This window comes from Solea senegalensis, unplaced genomic scaffold (genome assembly GCF_019176455.1).
Source record: "Solea senegalensis isolate Sse05_10M unplaced genomic scaffold, IFAPA_SoseM_1 scf7180000017642, whole genome shotgun sequence".
NCBI lineage: Eukaryota > Metazoa > Chordata > Actinopteri > Pleuronectiformes > Soleidae > Solea > Solea senegalensis.
In genome coordinates this window covers 41,120-60,880 of record NW_025322473.1, presented here as the reverse complement: position 1 = coordinate 60,880, position 19,761 = coordinate 41,120, and the positions used below count along the sequence as shown (strand labels likewise).

The 19,761-nt window shown below is 38.7% G+C and overlaps 2 protein-coding genes across 3 annotated transcripts; one reads left to right on the top strand and one right to left on the bottom strand.

Annotated features, from left to right (window-relative positions):
* Positions 1-939: 939 nt before the first annotated feature.
* Positions 940-2,521, bottom strand: pnx (posterior neuron-specific homeobox). Its single transcript, XM_044018672.1, has 2 exons — positions 2,392-2,521; positions 940-1,400 (listed from the first exon to the last, which is right to left on the bottom strand). The coding sequence occupies exons 1-2, from the start codon at positions 2,519-2,521 to the stop codon at positions 940-942; spliced, it is 591 nt and encodes a 196-aa protein (XP_043874607.1).
* Positions 2,522-7,223: 4,702 nt separating this feature from the next.
* On the top strand, positions 7,224-18,879 carry ash2l (ash2 like, histone lysine methyltransferase complex subunit). Of its 2 annotated transcripts, XM_044018668.1 has the most exons (17): positions 7,224-7,282; positions 7,973-8,039; positions 8,689-8,834; positions 8,922-9,010; positions 10,058-10,152; positions 10,609-10,704; positions 10,816-10,911; positions 11,127-11,202; positions 12,383-12,400; positions 13,288-13,387; positions 14,437-14,654; positions 15,112-15,279; positions 16,085-16,278; positions 16,355-16,447; positions 16,534-16,632; positions 16,748-16,807; positions 17,950-18,879. In XM_044018668.1, the coding sequence occupies exons 1-17, from the start codon at positions 7,224-7,226 to the stop codon at positions 18,055-18,057; spliced, it is 1,782 nt and encodes a 593-aa protein (XP_043874603.1). In that variant the 3' UTR covers positions 18,058-18,879. The 2 variants fall into 2 exon arrangements, with proteins under 2 accessions (XP_043874603.1, XP_043874605.1); XM_044018670.1 differs by lacking the exon at positions 12,383-12,400 and having other exon boundaries at positions 7,229-7,282.
* Positions 18,880-19,761: the final 882 nt, after the last annotated feature.

The window sequence follows — 19,761 nt, the reverse complement described above, 5'->3', positions numbered from 1 at the left end:
TTTTCTTTTTGCCACCATCTGTTTCCAGTACCTCTCTAATGAACTGTCCACCTGGTTATTAATGAGTGTTTTAATGTGGCTGCTAAATTTCTATTTTTACAAACTCAATATTATTCCTTGCAGTGACGCTTGGATATTTAGCAAGAATTTAAACCCCCCTGACATCTGAGGAGAAGACTGAGGATGGACTAAATTACATACAGATGTGCTCTGGAGTGTGTGTGTGTGTGTGTGTGTGTGTGTTGTACTTGTTGCCTCTTTAGAGCCTTTTCTGTCATAAACACTGACCTTGTTAGGACCAGTAGTCTGAGGAACTGCTTAATGCACAGAGTTACACATGAGACCTTTATTAAAAGGCTCATCTAATCTACAGACTGGATCATATTAAAAATATTTGTGCTGCTTTATTTTGCCATTGGACATGTGGGTTTGATACCCAGTACCCAGCTGAACTTAATAACTTGTTTAATGTCCATAAACTTTCATGATAAGTGCTGGTGAAGATAAGACATTATTTCAAAATAACACTTAAAAGTGATATTGTTTTACAGTGCACATGTATATGTGGTGCTGTAAATGGTATTTCAGCACAAAACAAATATACACTTTTATGTGTTTTAGACATTTAACAGTCTGCAGTTGTTTTGACTCGATCACACACCAGATGACTTATAGCTGTGTGCATGGATTTCAAAAGAGTTTTATTAATCTTTTACCCTGTTTTCTCTTGTAAGGGTCAAACTTGAGCCACAGAAAGAACCAGGCAGACGAGCATCAATATAAAAATGTTTAGCAAAATAAGTTATAGTTTAATTACAGTAGAAAACATTTGACTTTTCTTAATTATTGTCATTTTACAAACACAGTCACCGCACAGTTTTCCAAACACTGTGGAGATGCTTGTGCACTCAGTCCAGAATTACGCGCCATGATGACGCGTCACTGCATGTAATAAAGGCGATGCGGCAGCAGCTGCAGCGGCGTGGAGAGCTGGAGCAGCGCACCCTGGTGGCAGAGCAGCGCAGTGCAGCTGGGACATGGACAGAGAGCTGGATGTGAGGAGGTGAAGGGAGCCATGTAGCCATGCTCTTCCTCCGTGTCAGTGCCAGTGTGCACATGCTCCTTCTTCCACTTGGTACGGCGGTTCTGAAACCAGATCTTCACCTGGGTCTCCGAGAGGTGAAGGGCGGCGGCGATGGTGTGTCGCTCCAGCACTGACAGGTAGTGACACCTGTGGAAGCTGCGCTCCAGGATGTGCAGCTGCCCCACGGTGAAGGCGGTGCGCACGCGTCGACTCTTTTTCGCCTCCGGAGACGGAAGTGCCTCCTCCTCCGGGCTGCAGCATTCTCCTGCTGGGGGGAGCTGCTTCTCTCTGAGTTCATCACGTCTGATAGAAGAATCTGAAATCACACACATGCATGATCAAGAAAATGAATTTAAAACTTATAAGTTATTTGTTCTCTCTGTCTAAATGTAATCACATGCTTCAGTAAGTTTGATGCTGTGTTCAATTTGTAGTCATAATGTTTTTCAAATGGTGTTGCTAACAATGGCTTCCGACTTCCAAGTTCCAATGTAAATGGAACACAGCAAGATTGTAGGATAAAGAAGAGAATATGAGAATATAGCCTTAAAAGTAACCGTAAGTAGGTATGCACGTATAAATTACGTTTATTTCAAATATGTTAAAGAATAAAAAACTAAAACTAAAAACAAAGCAATGATTATAATAATAATAATAATAATAATGATAACAATAAAGAAAATTGTCATCTCTTTCCATCAAATCAGTGTTATAAATCTTGTCATGATGTACACAACACATGTGCACCCTCATAATCCATGTTAATACAAGTTTACAATAACTATTTACAGAATTATTTACGTTCCATCAGAAGACCCTGAATTAAGTGCACGCTGTAAACATCTGTACTGCAGCAGAATATTACTGTTGGACTATGTTTTGAATAAATGGCAAATGAATCCGTATTTTCTGGACAAGACAAAAATGCCTGACACAGGAAACACTTCCTCTTTCTTAACAAATGTACAAATGTTTTTTTTCTTCACCCTATTTTCCTTTTACATTTATTTTTGTTATTAGTAATTTATTTACTTATGATATGATTTATCTTCATTCATGCAAAGCATCTGCCTTTTTGCCATCTGACTATTAATTCATACTCATATTTTATTTTTTATTTTCATTTATAAGTACATAATAAGGCTGGATTAAAACTGGATTTAAGTTAGGCCTATGGTTATTAGAATTAATAACCCCCCATTTGAGCCTCTTAATTATCTGCGCACGGCCCTGGGTGCTGCAGCTGTCGGACCTAGACGTTGTTTTTAAAGAAATGGTTCAAACATGTGATAAAGTTTCATCCTCACCGTTTGCTGCTGCATCTTCCTCACTCAGTGTCCGCCTTGTGAATTTAGTCGGGTCTAAAATGTCCTCCACAGAAAACGGCGTCCTGTGGACGTGTTGCAGTTTGACAGTGGAGTGTCTGTGACTGTCCATGTCTGTCTCTGTGTCTCTGTGACTCTGTGACTCTGGTTTATATATATATCCACACACGCCGCGTGCCAAATTTACATTTCACTTGAAAACTATTACCCACAATGAAACTTGTGCTGCGTGGTCCGCGGGACACGCTCCGGGGCCCCCGGGGCTGCTGCAGCACTTCCAAATGTAAATGTGTGCGCTCAGCGGGGGAGAGCAGAGGGAGACAGTGAGCAGGTTATTTATTGCTGTGCATCTGGTTAAAATGTGCCCCTCCGTGTTCTTCATTGTGCTGTAGCTTGTCATGATTTGTGAATGGGCGATGTCACGGTGGTGGGACACGTGAACGCGGCTTGTAGATGCAAAGTGATGGACTCATCAAAGGGAAAAGTTGCTGTGTTTCCTTCCTTCAGTCCTGGTGAGCGGCGACACCACAAAGCACTTAGGTTTCATTAAAAGGCCACTTACAACTTCACGAGAACCACTGAGCATGTGATCTCTGCAGCCACTCCACACACAGTAAAGACATTCATGCTTTCACTTACAGGAGATTAATGTTGGAAAGCACTGTCTTTGGATGTAAAGTGAAAAAAAAACAAAGACGAATTTGAATTATTCAAAGTTTTATTCATCCCAGTTTTGTATAAAGTACCTAAAAGTGATACTTGAAGTATGTTACCAGAAAATCACTTGGTAGAAGTTGAAGTCACTTTTTTACAATATTACTTAAATCATATGACATTTACTGTACTTAAGCATCAAACGTATTTTTATTGTACTTAAGATTTTAGAAGTGAAAGTATTAAATAAGTGTGGAGTAATGTAGAGCCATAATGTAGAGCCATGGTCGGGCGAGTACACATTATTTAGGAAATGTAGTGGAGTAAAAGTACAAGTTGCTAGAAATATAAATAACAAAGTAAAGTACAGATAATTTGAGTACCATAACAAAGTATCGTTAAATTATAACACTGCTGTTTTCTCCAAAGAGAGGATTTACTGCCTGTTTGTGTTCGATTCAAAGGCAAAAAAACGCCAAACATGTTATCTCTGCAATGCAATTCTTCTTACTGTGTTTAAAAACAAGAAATGGTCTCACAAATGAAAAAAGATAAAGAGAATATGAATAAGATAAAGAAAAACAGAATAAAAAGAATTCTGGATATACACAACTAACAGAAGGAAATGAAATACTATACGACATGTACAGTAGCACAGCAGTAATCGCTTGGTCCATAAAATATTAGAAAACGTCAGAAAATGCTGATCAGTGTTCGTCAAACCTGGAAATGATGTCTTGTTATGTACACAAACCAAAATGATTCAGTTTTTGGTGATTTCTTTGTTATATGGAGCAAAGAAACCAGAAAATATTCACATTTAAGAAACTGAAACAATCAGATATCTTGTTTTAGTCTTAAAAAAAAGCCTCAAATCGCTTCATCGATTATCAAATTAGTTGACGATTAATTAAGTAATCGTTTAATAATCGATTCATTGAGTAATTGATTCAGCTCTACATAGTGCTGTTTGATTTTTGTCAGTGCACATGTTGCTATGCTGTTTTTCTGTGTCAAATAAAACACAAAACAGGTTGTTTCCTCTCCGCCATCGTCATTCAGCTTTGCTGTCCTGCATGTGCAGGTTGGTGATGTCCACAATTTCTGCTGAAGGACAAACAGATGCAGAATAATAACATCGACAACAACAAACATTACATACTACTGCAATTTTGAAGTATTTCTTTTTTTAAACCTCAACACAGTATTACATATATGGTAATATGGTATAAACTACACGGTGAGTGTTTACTCTTCAAAGGGTTTGTGCTCCACAGTCGTTTCTGTTTCTACAGTGGCTTCATTAACCCAGTATTACAGAAAACAGTCCCATCTTTAAATCCACATCATTGGATATAGTTTGCCAATACACACAATCAGTAAAGGGTGATCCACGGGGGGTGGAGTTGGGGGGTTAATGGTCTTATGGAGGTGAGTTCTAAAGGTGGCATCTGCCCGTGTGCCTCCAGCTCCAGACACCTACAGAGAAACCGGCATTGAAAGGATGATGGAGGCCGGCCCATCAGGACAATTAGCAGATGTCACCAGTGAGCCTGACCCTCTCTGACCCCACGCTTTGTTCAGCAGGACATGGGGAGATGGACAGAATGGAGGACGAGTGGAGGGGGAAAGTAAGACACTGATGAAGAAACAATATAGTGTGAAAATGCCACTGGAATCAAACAGAGTGTTCAAATGTGTGACCGTATGTATCTTACTGTCAAAAATGAAATTATTCTGCGTCAAAGTTTATTTTTCCACACTTTACTATGTGTTTGAATGTGACAGCCCAATAAAAGCAATTTGATAGCTCCACCTTCTGACCACACAGGCTGAAGAAAAGGCTCCGCCTCCACTTGTTGTATTATCAGACATTTATCTGTTGCACATGTGCTGTCAGTTCCCCATATTATGTAATATGCACATGGCTACACATAGTAATGGCTGGCTCTTCTATGCACTGACACGCCCCCTATAGGTCATGCATACACCAAACACTCGCAGTAAAATATCGGAACAAATAATGTTAGTAGCGAAAGTATCAGGAGACACATTTGAAACTCTTTGTAAATACTATAGCATTCAAATAATTAGTTTGATTTATAAATGTAAACAGTTTTCTATGGTTTGCAGAAAAGTGAAATAACAATTCTTTTTCCGGTAGACCAGAATGACACCAAGAAAAAAGAAAAAAGGAATTGCATCAAAGAGCTTTAAATGTGTTCCATTGTTACATAAGACAAACAATGTGACAGAAGAACCGTACAAGCCCTCACAAGTGTCGAGGAAGATAAAGGCTGTGGGATCGGTTGATTTTGTGTTATCGTCAACAGATTGTAAAGAAAAAGTGAGTTCCATGAAGCCACACACACAGGCTCCCTATATCACAGATGTGTCTCCATTGCAAGAGGGAAAGGGGAGGAGAAAACACAGCTATTATCTCCCTAACAATGTCCTGGAGGCTTTCATTGCAGTACCCAGTGGTGTTTTTAACATTCCCCGTGCTCTTTTGTGACAAGTGCTCTGGCACACTTGTCTTTATGTTCCACTCATCTTTACCGGGGCTGGGACGCCCCCCACAAACAACTAAATAACGTTTGGCTTTCACAAAGTACGTGGGGTGGTCTCACATCCTCGCAAAGCTTTTCTTCTTTTCTTTTTTTCTTTTACGGTGCATTGCCCCTTTAACTGTGTGAAAAGGAGAGAAGACGTCAGGTGCACACACACTGGAGCTGTTATTCAAAAAGACTACAGTTCAATTCATAAGATATTTATATACTATAGTAGATTTAGGCTGACGTTAGGTGTCCATTTATAGGAGATATGACAAATATTATTGTGTTAGAATGAAGTTTTTGATGTTGAAAAATGGCTTTGATGTAGTTAAGCTACTTTGGTCATTTTATTCTAGCTTGGGTTGAAGTGGCTCACACACTCTGGTCAAACATTATTAACTGGACACAATATTCCCCAACATCAGCTGTCATTATTTTTGTATTATTATTTTTACTGCACATACAATGACAATAAAGTCTATTCTATTGAAAACCTGTTAGCATTTAAACATTTGCTGTAAATAAGCAATGTTTTTATTTACTAAATGAAAATGGTCACTGAATGCATTGTGTAGTCAGGTTCACTTTAACTTGTTTCACTATGTGAAGAGTTTTGAGAATTACTGAGAACTTTGAAGTTCGCACTGAAAGGCAAATAACAGTCACATTAGAAATTGGAAAAAATGTTAGCTAAAGCTTTCCAATTGATATTCAGAATCAGAATGCTTTATTGATCCCGAGGGGTTATATATTGAGCAGTGATTTATGATAAGAAGAATATCTTTAACTCTTCAAATTGTATAAACTACCAGCTTGCACATACTGCTATGTTTTTACTGAATTGTCTTTTGTCTCGTTTGTTATATTTTTCTATCTGTGTTCAAAAACCTACAACACCGTATTAGGGCCAAACTGAGGACATTTTCTTTCTTTTCTTTTCTTAAAAAAAATCTTTCAAGAATAAAGTTGAAATATTATGAGAATAGAATTATTATTCAAGCAAAATGTCTGATTATCAGTTTCATATAATAAAGAAATACTTAATATTTTTGTCACATGGCCACCAGATTATCTTTAGCATCAGGACTTTGAAAAGATTGTGCAAGAAACTGAGTCTGTTTGGAAGACAGAATCACACAGACTTAATGAAAATCATCTCTTTTATGGACTGGAGGAGGAAATGGCTGGTTGTGGTGCAGGCTATCGCTGGTCACATCTGCATTCTGTTGCTATTTAATAATAATACTACATTAGATAATGATGAAAAATATTATCAACAAATTAATTTATTCTCGTAAATTACGACTTTATTCTTGTAATATTATGACTTTATTCTTGTAATATTATGACTTTTTAATATTAAGATTTTATTCCCATAATGTTAAGACTTTATTCTCCAAAGAATATATTTTTTATCTCTTCAGTTTGGTCCTCAAACTGAGTAGTAAAAAAACATTCTCCATTACAGCACTGTTATAAATGAATAACTCCAGTTTATCATTCAGCCTGTGGTGTCGCTGCTGAGCCGAACCGCGACCGGAAGCCGTTGTCTCAGCACCTCTCGCATTGTATCGCGATGTTTCTTTGTTTTCATTGATTTGAAACATGGCGTCTGAGACGGAGGCGGGTAACCCGACTGCAACTGAACCGGAGGCCGGAGAGGGGTATGTGTGCTTCATGCCAAAGAGTTTTGTTTTCAGAAATGTGTTGTGGTGTTATTGTTATTATATGTGAAGATAAAAACTACAGACTCGCTGTTTTTGAAGCTATATGAGCTGATAAACGCAGACGTACAAGCTAGCCAGCTAGCGTTAACGATGCACAGATGGCCCGTTGAAGCTCTGCAGCGCATCATTAACAGAAAACGTCTCTTCGTCGACTAATCGAACCTGTCAGCAAACTTAACAAGTCACCGTATAGTGTCACACTCATGCCCAGCCGAGAATTAAAGTCCCTCACACCACTTTGTTCCTCTTGAATAACGTCAACGTTAGTCAACGTAATATTAAAATGACCAAGTAAAACGATAACGGAAAGACGTTGACATTTGATACCGGGTTAAGGTTGGGCTTTTTAAGTTTATTAAAAAAAAAGACAAACAAAAGTCTTCATAAAAATCAAGTCATAGTCTCAACTGTACATTTTATGTTTCACGTTTTATGTTAAAGAGTGCATATCACTTTATAAGTGAAATGCCAATGGGATATGACATTGGATGCTTGTTATTCAATCACTACCCTGTTGTTGAATTTACACTTTGTAAGACAATCTTTTTACAAGTTGTTTTGAACTTACTATCTGTATGTAGTTGTTTCATAATTTAGTTTATGACTAGTCATTCTGCTGTCTTTCAGGGATGCTTCATTTGGGGAACTGCCCATCAGCATGGACACTGAATCTTCAAATGGCAAAGAGACAATGGTAATATTATTGAATGTTATTGTAATGATTTACATGCATTTGTTGCTTTATATCTAGACAGTGGGTACAACTTATTTGTCTGCAACCTGTGCAAATCCCTTCATCCAGTTCTTCCCCACCCACAGCCCCAACATTCAAGATTAATAACTATAAAGGAAAGAAACATTAGAGAATAAATCATTATTATTTTACATCAACATTAGGAATTTAGACACCAAGAGAAATAATCAATATTAATAATTATCAACCACAATTCTAAACAAAAATAGAAAAAAAAGTAATTATTAAATTATTAAAGAATAATTATTAAAAGAGTAATTCAAGTTTTTTTTCCTCAAGCATATTGAGATTTGGCTCAGGGAATATATAAGGTAAAACAATTATTATTTTAAAAATGGATGCTATCAATGCTATTAGCAAATTGACAAACCCATCTATTTTGTTTTGGCTATTCTATGTTTTGTGCCATTTAGAAATACATGTTGAAAACACTTCATTTCAAGGTTCTCATTATTCAGTGAGAACATAAGTTGACATTACTTAGTCAACATTCATTGTCATTTGCTAATGCTCATCACATTTTTGATCTATTACAGACCACAGCTGAGCTACCACTCATATGCAGAGTGTTGTGTTTGTTTGTCATCAGGACGCAGCTGGTGAAGGTTCCGAGGCGGCTGATACTCTTACTGGATCAGGGGACGAAGACAGTGGGAGGCAGCTGGGAGAGGTGGAGCTGCAGTGTGCCTTGTGCATGAAGTGGTTCACTGCAGACACATTTGGCATTGACACTGCGTATGTATAATCCATTAATGTATGTGTTATTCAGATGATGGTCAGTGCTGCAGTTGTGTGTTCCAACCTTTCTCTTCTCCTCCACAGGACTTGTCTTCCATTTATGACCAATTATGTGTTTCACTGCAATGTGTGCCATCACAGTGGTAACACATACTTCCTCAGGAAACAAGCAAGTAGGTGTTCATTGTGTGCATCTAGGCTGGTTATGGTCAGATATTTTAGATCTTGATGATGGCAATAATTAGTCAAAATCCTTTAAAAGTTTGATTTCAACTGTCTGAGTTATAACTCATTAATTGTTGCTTATAGATTATATGAATGGGCCCAACACATTTTCTTTTAACTTTAGCATTCAAGTAAAAATTCACAGATTTATAACTGAACTTAGCATGTAGGCCCCCTAGTGGTCAAGTTATTAATGTGACATTGAATTGACGGGTTCTGCTTCATGCATTCAGGGGATGCGTGGAGTTTCATTCATATTTCAATTCTCAATACTGTCAATTTGCACATCTTTAAAACAGCAATCACAAAATTATCTTAGATGATGTTATACCAAGCAAATAAACTACAAAATATTTACATTTAAGAAACTGAAAACATGAACTACTTTAAGTTCTGTTAAAAAAAAAAACTCAAAGCGATTCATTGAATATCAGAATAGTTGACGATTCTTTTAGTAATTGATTGATATCGATTAATCAACTTGTTGCAGCCATATATTCGTATGCTGCATAGTTGCACCAAATTAATTTCACATATCAATGGTCTACTTGTGACTGCAGCTTGTACAACTCTGCAACTCTGCACTTTTTTGTATTGGCTTTTATATTTATTAACTCACTTCTTAATCAGTGTAGTATCACCACATTCATTTCATATTATTGGCTAGTACTGTATTCTACTTACGTCTGTACTTACCTGATATACAGTGTAGGTCATGACATTTAACATTCATGGTCTCCCCTTGGTCACACTACAGCACCTAGATGACAAAGATTTGATTTTGTTTTTAGTCTGGTGAATTTTTATTTTTTCAAGAATAATAAATAAGTCAAACATATTTTTAGTACTGAAATATAGAAACTGTGTTTTTGTTTGTTTTTTAATAAAGAAGGCATGAAGAGGAGTTGAACAATATGAAGTGATGAAGGTTGTGGTGGTAGTGCTGGCAAATTCTTTGACTCATTCACAAACTGATGTTGCTTTTTTATGTTCAGACCTGAAGGAGATGTGTCTCACAGCTTTGGCAAACCTCACATGGAGGTCCAGAACACAAGAGGAGCACCCAAAGACCATGTTCTCCAAAGACAAGGTGGGTGTGCCTAAAAAGTCTCAGCTGCTTCCCAGGCAGAGCTGTATGTTTTAACACCCTTGGGCAGATGTACCCATAACTTGGCTGGGTACGGAGTTTGAAACCAAATGTTTTTCTCTCGTAAATGTTTTTTAATGTCTGCATATTGACGGGCGACGGTACCTTAGTGGTAGAGTGAGTCGTCTTTCAACTCAAAGGTTGTGGTTTGATGAGTGATAGAAAAATGTGCTGCACATAGATGCACTATATGAAAGTGTGAGTAAATGGGTGAATGGCGAAACTGTTGTGTACAGCAGCTTTGAGTGGTGATCAAGACTATATAAATACAGGCCATTTACCATTTATCACACTTGTGTCTTTTATTTTGTAGTGCTGGTGAATCGTCATGATCCATGTAAATCCATACATTTCTTATGGTAATAGTTCTCTTTTCTTTTTTTCCCCAATTTGTTGCAGGACATCATACCATTCATTGACAAGTACTGGGAGTGCATGACAACTCGTCAGAGACCGGGGAAGCTCACCTGGCCCAACAACATAGTGAAAACGATGGTAATGTTGTGGTGAACAGTGGATGAATCACAATCAAATCAAAGAATTTTTTATTTGTGACTCATTTCTTTTGTAGTATATAGGTTTATGGTTGTCTTGTTTATTTTTCAGAGTAAAGAGCGAGATGTTTTTCTAGTTAAGGAACACCCAGACCCAGGCAGTAAAGACCCAGAGGAGGACTACCCCAAGTTTGGCTTGTTGGACCAGGTATATACACCAGTTAAACCCCTCAAAGCAATTCATCAATTATCAAAGTAGTGGGCAATTAACTTAGTAATCGATCAATCAATGCAGACCTAATGTGACTTCTACCAAATCATGAGTGACTTTTCTTTTTACCTGAAAGAAATATCCAAATATGAGACAAATCTTAAGAACAAAATTGCCCCAATGTGTAATTTGGTGCTGTTGGTTTTTCGTAGGACCTGGGAACCATCGGACCCTCATATGACACACAGAAACAGACGACTGCTACTCCTACAGCTGGCGGGCTCAACGGTAAGAACATGACAATGAACATGTAAAGTAGCAAGAAATAGCCATTGTACGTGTAACTGTGATTGCAGCGTGCAGAGACCAACTGACACCAACTTTATTTCTTTATTTATGCAAGAAATTAGATCTGATTCTGTGAGAATTCCAACCAGAGACCACGATGAAGTGACAGTAGCTTAAACCCGACTAGGAAAACAACAATGGTTATTGAGAGAGAAGTTAAAAGAAAAACACTATTTTACTGTAAAAAGAAATGTGACAGATCCCAGACAGCACTGCTACAATAAAGAGCTGGACACACTGCACACTGCTGATGAGTCGAGAGAGAATCGTCTCTTCCATGTGACAGCAGGAGAAAAACAAACGTGACACAGCCTTTTCTCAAACACAGCCATTCTCTAGAATGCAAAATGCTTCATGTTATGTACTCCGTTCACTCTGAAAGTCATGTGGTGTGAACCTGCACTTACTGAACCAAACAGATTAGGTCTGAAAGTACTTGTGAAAAGTTTCTTCACAAGTATAAAGTCCCCAAACTGAGGCGACATTCATACTACTATATTTTCATTACAGTCAGCTGATAGTCAAGTTGTAGCCAATAAGAACCATTATGAAATTAAGTGCAGTTATCTGTGTCATTGTTTCTATAGTTCTGTCTTTTGTTTGTTTGTTTTCTCCAAAACCTCAACCAACAAGATCTGGACAGCAGGTGTATTTGGAGTAGGAATGGGCACGAATCAGCAATTATCACTTTTTTTTTTTTTGGATTATAAAAAGTCGATAGGTTACTAATTCGTAATTATATTGAAATAAAAAGATACAAAACTGATTTTCTTTTTTAAATATTAATCTATTATCTCAAACTTCATGTGAGAAATAATGAAAGGTTTCTTGAATGCATCTTGAAGCTGCTCCTCTAAGCTCAACATGCTGTAGGTCCTGCTGAAGTGAAGGAATTTCCCAGGGTCTTAAATTCATCCTCCTAGCTCCACATTGCTGCGAACCCTGCATTAGTTCCTCTAGCTTTCATGGGCTCAAATGGCCTTTTGGCTGTGAAGGCCCATCCCTAATTTGGAGCATCATTTTTGCACCTTTAAACGTAAATGGAGTGGTGTGGACGTAGCCTGTGAGTCCGAGCTTGTTACATGTGATGACTGTGGTGATTCTGTGCATTGTGTTCCAGGTGGATCTTCTTTCTCAGGTGACTATGTGGTATTTTGACATCTGGAACTGACCAGTGTGTTTTTGTGTCTTGTAACCCTCTGGATAGAAGTTGACCCTAAGGTTCCAATTATTTCTTCCTTTCAATTCCAAACCAAATTCGATCCTCAACAAGCATCTTGTGGGCAACTTCATCCATGTCCAGTTGTAACGCCTCCGTCTGCTCTCTGCATCTGTTTGGTGCCCGTCCCCCTTCCCTTCTAAAAGCTTTGCCCCCTGATTGGTGTATATTTATACTTCGTCTTTTCCAGCTTGCTGCTTCTGGGCGCTGATATCCCTGTAAAACAAACAAAACAAAAACCCTCCTCCTCACTGAAATGACACTCTGTCCTCCATGACACATATGAGAGCAGAGTGACATATTACATAGTCTTTCATCCAGTCAACCTCACCCTCTTCCTCCAATTCAACGAATTGACGTAATTTAAAAACAAATAGTTGAGAAAATGGCAATTAGCCAAGAAACAGAAGCCTCAACTTAAAAATGTTTTCCCTCTTAAGTCTAAGACACATTAAGTATATACGGTATTCGTTGCTTTATTTCACAGTTAGCGTTCCTTTTTATAAATGGAAACTGGTGTTTTCGTTGCTTTGGCAACCAATCAATCCACCGCTCCAAAGTCCTCAGAGAAAATGATTCTCCTGGTAGAACAGAGTGGCAGGGGTGTATTGAAGAGGGGTAATGAGAGGCTGATAGTGTTTGAAAGATGCCCTGTAAACTAATTCCTGCCTTTTTGTGCCTGCTGTCTCCCTGTGTTAATAAAATGCCTAATAACCTGCTTTCACTGGGTGATAAAGGCTGTGTGTGTGTGCATGTGTGTGAGCTCATTGCTCTTTGTTTAGCCGTGTAATCTTTGGTGTTTGCAGGCGCTCTGGCTCCTGGTCCAGGAAAAGGAAGAGGAGCCAAGCGTAAACAGCAGCAGCAACAGGAGGGCACAGCTGCAGGTGCGACGAAGAGAACCCGCAGGTAAGAGCTAGGGCTGGGCACCATATGTTGACCCACAAGATGTGGTCTTAGATTTTGGATTTTGGAAGGTATCAGTGATGACTGTTCCTGGTAATCATCAGATTTATTATGTTGAATATGTTTGTCACTAAATATTATAAATTAAATGCTGTATATATTGATTAAATAATACACCAAATCAACACAATTATATATTTTTAAAAAAGTCACTTCTTTAATTGTAAGCCTAATTATTTGTTAATTTAATTGTTTCTAACCCACGTAAATGTCCTCATGTAATACAGATTATCAACAGAAGATATTTTATTGTATGTATTTATGTAGTGTATTTTCCTTCTTTGAGAAGCACACACACATTTCAAAAGAAATCATTTCATGAGTCCAGAGAAACAACCTTTTTACGCCTCAGTAAGAGTTGAAAATGTTTGGTAAGTTGTTCTTTATTTACACCAGAGTAGGGATGAGCATATAAGCAACGATGCTATTCTAATATTCAACAGAATTGTTTGTAAATATTTGAAAAATCTAAACTCCAGCGTATGAGATTCAGTGGACTGAAGAGGTTTTAGTGGACTCTGAAGCATTTTTCAAGCAAGTTTCTCAAATTGATTCTTCCTCGTGCAATGAGATAATTGATACACCAGGGCAAATCTGAAGGCACTCTGCCAGTTTGACTTAACCTACTTGATGAATGAGGAAAACTTGGGTGGAAGTTACCTGGCCAAAGAAGAGGGCGTCACACCCCTCCGCCTGGTCTTCTGCAGGGTGGATGCCTAGCTATTCCTTGGAATGGTGGCTGCAGGTCCCGGTGCCCCCACTCACATCCCAACAGCTAATAACAATCCCTGCACACACACACACACATTATAAGATACATTTAAACTGATACCGCTGTTGTACACTCAGAAACCTTCTCTTAATGTAGTTGTTAACATTACTAAAGAAACTACCTAACATACTATTTAATGTCAATCTAATGTTGTTTATGTTCTGTCTGTTTTATATCACATTAAATGTCTCTCTCTCTCTCCCTCCCTCCCTCATCGCAGTGACCCTCTGTTCTCGGCCCAGCGCCTGCCTCCTCATGGTTACCCCCTGGAGCATCCCTTCAATAAAGATGGCTACCGTTACATCCTGGCAGAACCGGACCCTCACGCCCCGGACCCAGAGAAGCTTGAGTTGGACTGTTGGGCCGGCAAACCCATCCCTGGTGATCTGTATAGGGCCTGTCTGTATGAGAGGGTACTGCTGGCATTACATGACCGAGGTATTCACAAGTCAAACACGTATTTCTAGTCCACACGCGTGTAATAGCTGTAACCCTCAGGTTACAGCTGACTTTACATTGACTTTACACTGACTTTACTGATTTTACATTTTTAACAATATTCCTATAACTGCTGTCTAAGAATTGTGGAATCAATGTTGGCATTTTAGTTACGGTTATACTGACTAGATAGTTGCAGAGGAAAATCAAAATGGCTAGAGTCCATACGGCATGATTCAACTGGAAAACTCCCTCAGACATCGACTCTGAGCTGACGGAGTTAAAAAGTGCTCTCAAATTCTGAAAATATATGATAAATAAAACCAGCGTAAAATTCAGCTAAATCAGCTAAAACATGTAAATTAATGCAATGTTCATTATTATTTTATTATTGTATTTATTGCTTTTAACTGCACTGTAGACTGTTGTTTAAACTCCTGTGTGTTGGACGTTGCAGCGCCTCAGCTGAAGATCTCTGACGACCGCCTGACAGTGACCGGAGAGAAAGGCTACTCTATGGTGCGAGCGTCACACGGCGTACGGAAAGGCTCCTGGTACTTTGAGGTCACTGTGGATGAAATGCCCACAGAGACGGCAGCCAGGCTCGGCTGGTCTCAACCACTTGGTCAGTATTTCTTGGTGCTCTCATAAAACCTCGTTCCATTCGTGGATAATAAGACTGACTGTGGACGGAGTAGAAATCCATAACATTGACATTTTCTAACAAAGTGAATTCAGTTTGTCTCTTCTGTGGTTTTTTCAGTAATTTAGAATTTAGACATTTGACCACTGTGTTAGGCTGCAACCATTATTCCATTCGTCGATTATTAATCTACAAAACTATTTTGATAATTCCATTAAAAGTTTGAATCTTTTTTTCTGTAATTAAATGTGAATATTGTCTGGTTTCTTTGTATAAAAAAAAGAAATCATTTTGGTTTGAGAACAAAACAAGACACAAATGTGCTCTGACATCAGTAAACAGCGATCAACAACAACGAGTACTCTATTCATCGAGAAATTAATCAACATATTAATGGCTTATTAAAATAATGAGTTAGTTGCAGCCATGGACTGTGTTGCTGTAAAGTGGAAATTTGCAAGTCTGGTCGCTTTTTGCACCTTTTTCTCTACGGAGCTACTCCCGCTACATATTTTCACGACACCACAGTAAACAGTGAGTATGTGAACATCTCAGCTAGTTTATTTCAAAGATGCAAGTACAACAGCAAGAACGCCAGGTCAGCATCCTGTTTTCAATGCTTCTGTGTTTTTCAGTTCTCGCCATTTGGAAAAAGCTGATGTTTACTTGTGTCACTTCCTCTTCCTCTGACTGTGGTTTTCTCTGCTTCTCGTGGTGCACATGCTGAGCATCATCTGAGCATGTTACTGTCACTGTGTTAATCCTCGTCATGTTTTTTTTATGACAGGTAACCTGCAGGCTCCGCTGGGTTACGACAAGTTCAGCTACTCATGGCGCAGTAAAAAGGGCACACGCTTTCACCAGTCCATAGGCAAGCATTATTCCTCGGCCTACGGTCAGGGAGACACGCTGGGCTTCTTCATAGAGCTGCCAGACGGAACCGAGACGGCCAAGGCTCTGCCCGACACGTACAAGGACAAGGTAACAGCTGAGTGCAGTTGCCACCGCTCACATTGCACTCGGTGCTGACGTGTGACACCTTCTCTTCTGTCTGCAGGCACTGATTAAGTTCAAGAGCTACCTGTACTTTGAGGAGAAGGACTATGTGGACAAAGCAGAGAAAAGCCTCAAAACTGTGACGCCCAGCAGGGTTAGAACTCTCCTCCAAATATAAATCCAGTCAGAAACGCTGCCAGTGTTGACTCCCGTTAACTTTTATACGCTGTTATTTTTCAGATGATATTCTACAAAAATGGAGTGAACCAAGGCGTCGCCTATGAAAACCTGTTTGAAGGCCTCTATTTTCCTGCGATCTCGCTCTACAAGGGCTGCACGGTCGGTACACATGATCTGCTGAACACTCATGTGCTCTCTGATTGTTTGACTTGTTTGAGTTGAATGTTTTTTTATTTAACTTTATTTAAAATCCACCTCTGTCTCTTTGTATCAGGTTTCAGTGAATTTTGGACCACATTTCAAACACCCTCCGAAGGACATCAAGTACCAGCCAGTGAGTGCTTTCCCTCCTTCTTTAATCCTTGTTTTAACAAAAACAATAATATAACGCGTTACAAATCATTTACGATATGTGGCTATTATGGGCTGCCGTAAAGTCACGTCACCTCACATCCACCAGTCGAACTGAAATGGATTTTCTTGGTAATATTATTGTCAGAGAATTAATTGCAATATTACGATTATTATGCATTCACTGATTTCACAATACTATGAATGTGTAAAATCACATGAACACTGCTTATAGGTCTTAAAGTTTCATTTATTTATATCTTTTAAAGCCAACATAACAAAATAATGTAGCAAATACACTCAACTATTATATAGGAACAATTATTCATTGGGGGAAATGTTTAAATGATTTAAGTCAACAATTGTCATCTATACCAAATGTTTAAGTTTATTATAATCGTTTTAATAATGTATCTATTTGTATGTGGCCAGATATAAAACATATCTATTATTGTGGTTTGTTTATCTCATGTTTAAATTACAATGACACAAATAAATGAAACGGACGTCACATGACGTCTAACGTAACGTTAAGTGAGCACCGTCACGTCACACTGAAAGACGAACACGTGTCACGCAATTAATCACAATTAATCACAAATGACACGCTTGCAGTTCATTTACTTCAGATTGACGCAGTTACTGTGTGTTTATCTTTACTCTGGCTTATCCCACACATGGTCAAACAAACATATTAGTCATTTGTGTGTGGTCATTTTTTTTGACTGATTTGATGCACTTTGTTGGAAGGAATAACTCTTCCTCTGCCATACTTTAACAATCGGGAACGGCTCTAATCTGCGACTCAGCACCAAACAAAAACAAAGCAACACAAGCGGAACACGCGGCTGTTGTGTAACTTTGCTTTCATCCGTTTGAGTTGCGCTGAACTACCTTTATGGTTCCGGGCTGTTTTATGATAGTGAGGATAAAAAGATGGACAATGGATGGATTTTTACAGAGGTGTCGTAAAAATATGTAACGGAAAGCGGCCGGACTTTCAAAGTTCTGCTTAAAAGTAAGAAAATTATGTCTCCAAAAAGCCCCAAAATCCTTCCTAGTTGTAACTAAAATGTAACTCCTGTGTCGTACACCTGTGGATGCTTCTGTTCTCGTCCCCCTCAGATGAGCGACATGGGCTGGGGAGCCGTGATCGAGCACACGCTGGCTGACATGCTCTACCACGTGGAGACTGACGTCGACGGACGCCGCAGCCCGCCGTGGGAGAGCTGAGCGCTGTGTGATTTCAGCACGCACGACACTGCTCCCCCTTCAGGCAGGAACATGCCAGCTCCACACGCGGTGACTCATTTCAACTCATGATTCCTGAAAGCAAGTGAACCGGATGATTTTAATTATAAAGTGAAGCAAAGTTTCTGATTGATGGCTGCATATCTTCACCCGCGTGCGTGTCATCAGAAGACATTCAACCATGAACATTTAACAAGTAAAAAATCTGTATATTTTGTAGTTTTTGATCATCTGCTCTAATCTGAGAGATAATATGTGGCCACACAGTCCCACAGTCCTTGTGTGGATGGGTTAATCCTGCAGTCTTTAGTGTGTTCCGTCTTATTTTGTTTTTTTCACTGTGTGTGTGTGTGTGTCAAATATTCACTCTTTTATATTCTGGGTTAAATAAAAAAAAAAATGACACTGAAAAGTTGAACTCCTTATTAATGATGTCTGCCAACAAACTTCAGAGGTCAGCTAGTTTGTTCTTCTTCAATATAATATTGTTGCTATAGATTATCTTTATTGTGCAAAATAAATAAATAAAAGAGTTATAGCTGTGATGATGAGTGGGGTGAGATACCATTCTCTTGTCTCTTATGCCTGTCACTACGTCAAATGACTGGCTCTTACATTGTGACCATTGGAACAGACCAAAAAGAATATGAAATGAAGCATGTAAAGGGCCATGTATATGCAACATGCATAGCATTTACATTCTGAAAGTAAAAATGCTGTAGAAATACAAGCGTTTTTAGCTGCGACATTTCCTGTCCTGTGAATAATTCAAAATAAAAGTCTAACTTTGTTTCACTAGTTAAATGTTGCAAAACTGAAATGTTTGGTCTGTATTTGCAGTAACTTTGTAAAGTGCTCCACAGATCCTGAAAATTGTCACTATATCAGACTTTGAATTGACAATTTTAGTTAAAAACACGACATTCTGAGACAAGTTCTCTGTTTCCGAGGTCGTTTTTCATCTTTGTCTTCTTTGATCTGTCATTTGAGCTCAAGGGTCAACTGGAGCTAAGCTGCGCGGGTTTGTGGACCAGCAGTAATAGCAGCAGCAGTAACAGCAGCAGCAGCAGTAACAGCAGCAGCAGTAACAGCAGCAGGACTTGTGTGTGGTGTCGTGCGACCTCAGTGAGATGTTGCACAGTCTTCATCACCAGGTGGCGCTGCAGCCCTCCCAGGAGTAAGGATAGTACTCAAGGTTCTAACTACATTGTGTTTGACTGGTGCAACATTTAGGGATGTAGATTAATAAAAGGTTCCAAATCAAAACTTAAATTCTAAACGATGCAATCAGCGAATCGTAGTGGCTGCAATTAACATCTATTTTTGATTGCCCTTATAAATAAATGTACTGCATAGATATAAGAAAAAAAAAGTGGTAGAACTGAAGTCCCTCCAACCACTGTTGCTCATGGAAGGTGAAAAAGTAAAAGGTCCAGGTGTGTTTGCAGCCCTGTAAATTAAGACCTTTCTTTTTTCCCCAAACCATATTGAGGGCCTGTCCTCCACCTTTTTTCACATATTGGAAGTAATTCATATCCTTAAGTTTAAATTTAACTCTATCTCTTTGTGGAAATCTGGAAATCTAACTTTGAGATGTACAATATCACCACAGTCCTGACCTTCAAAAACCCCGTTCAGCTCAGTGTGAACTGTCAAAATATGGAGACACATTAACACAATTGAACT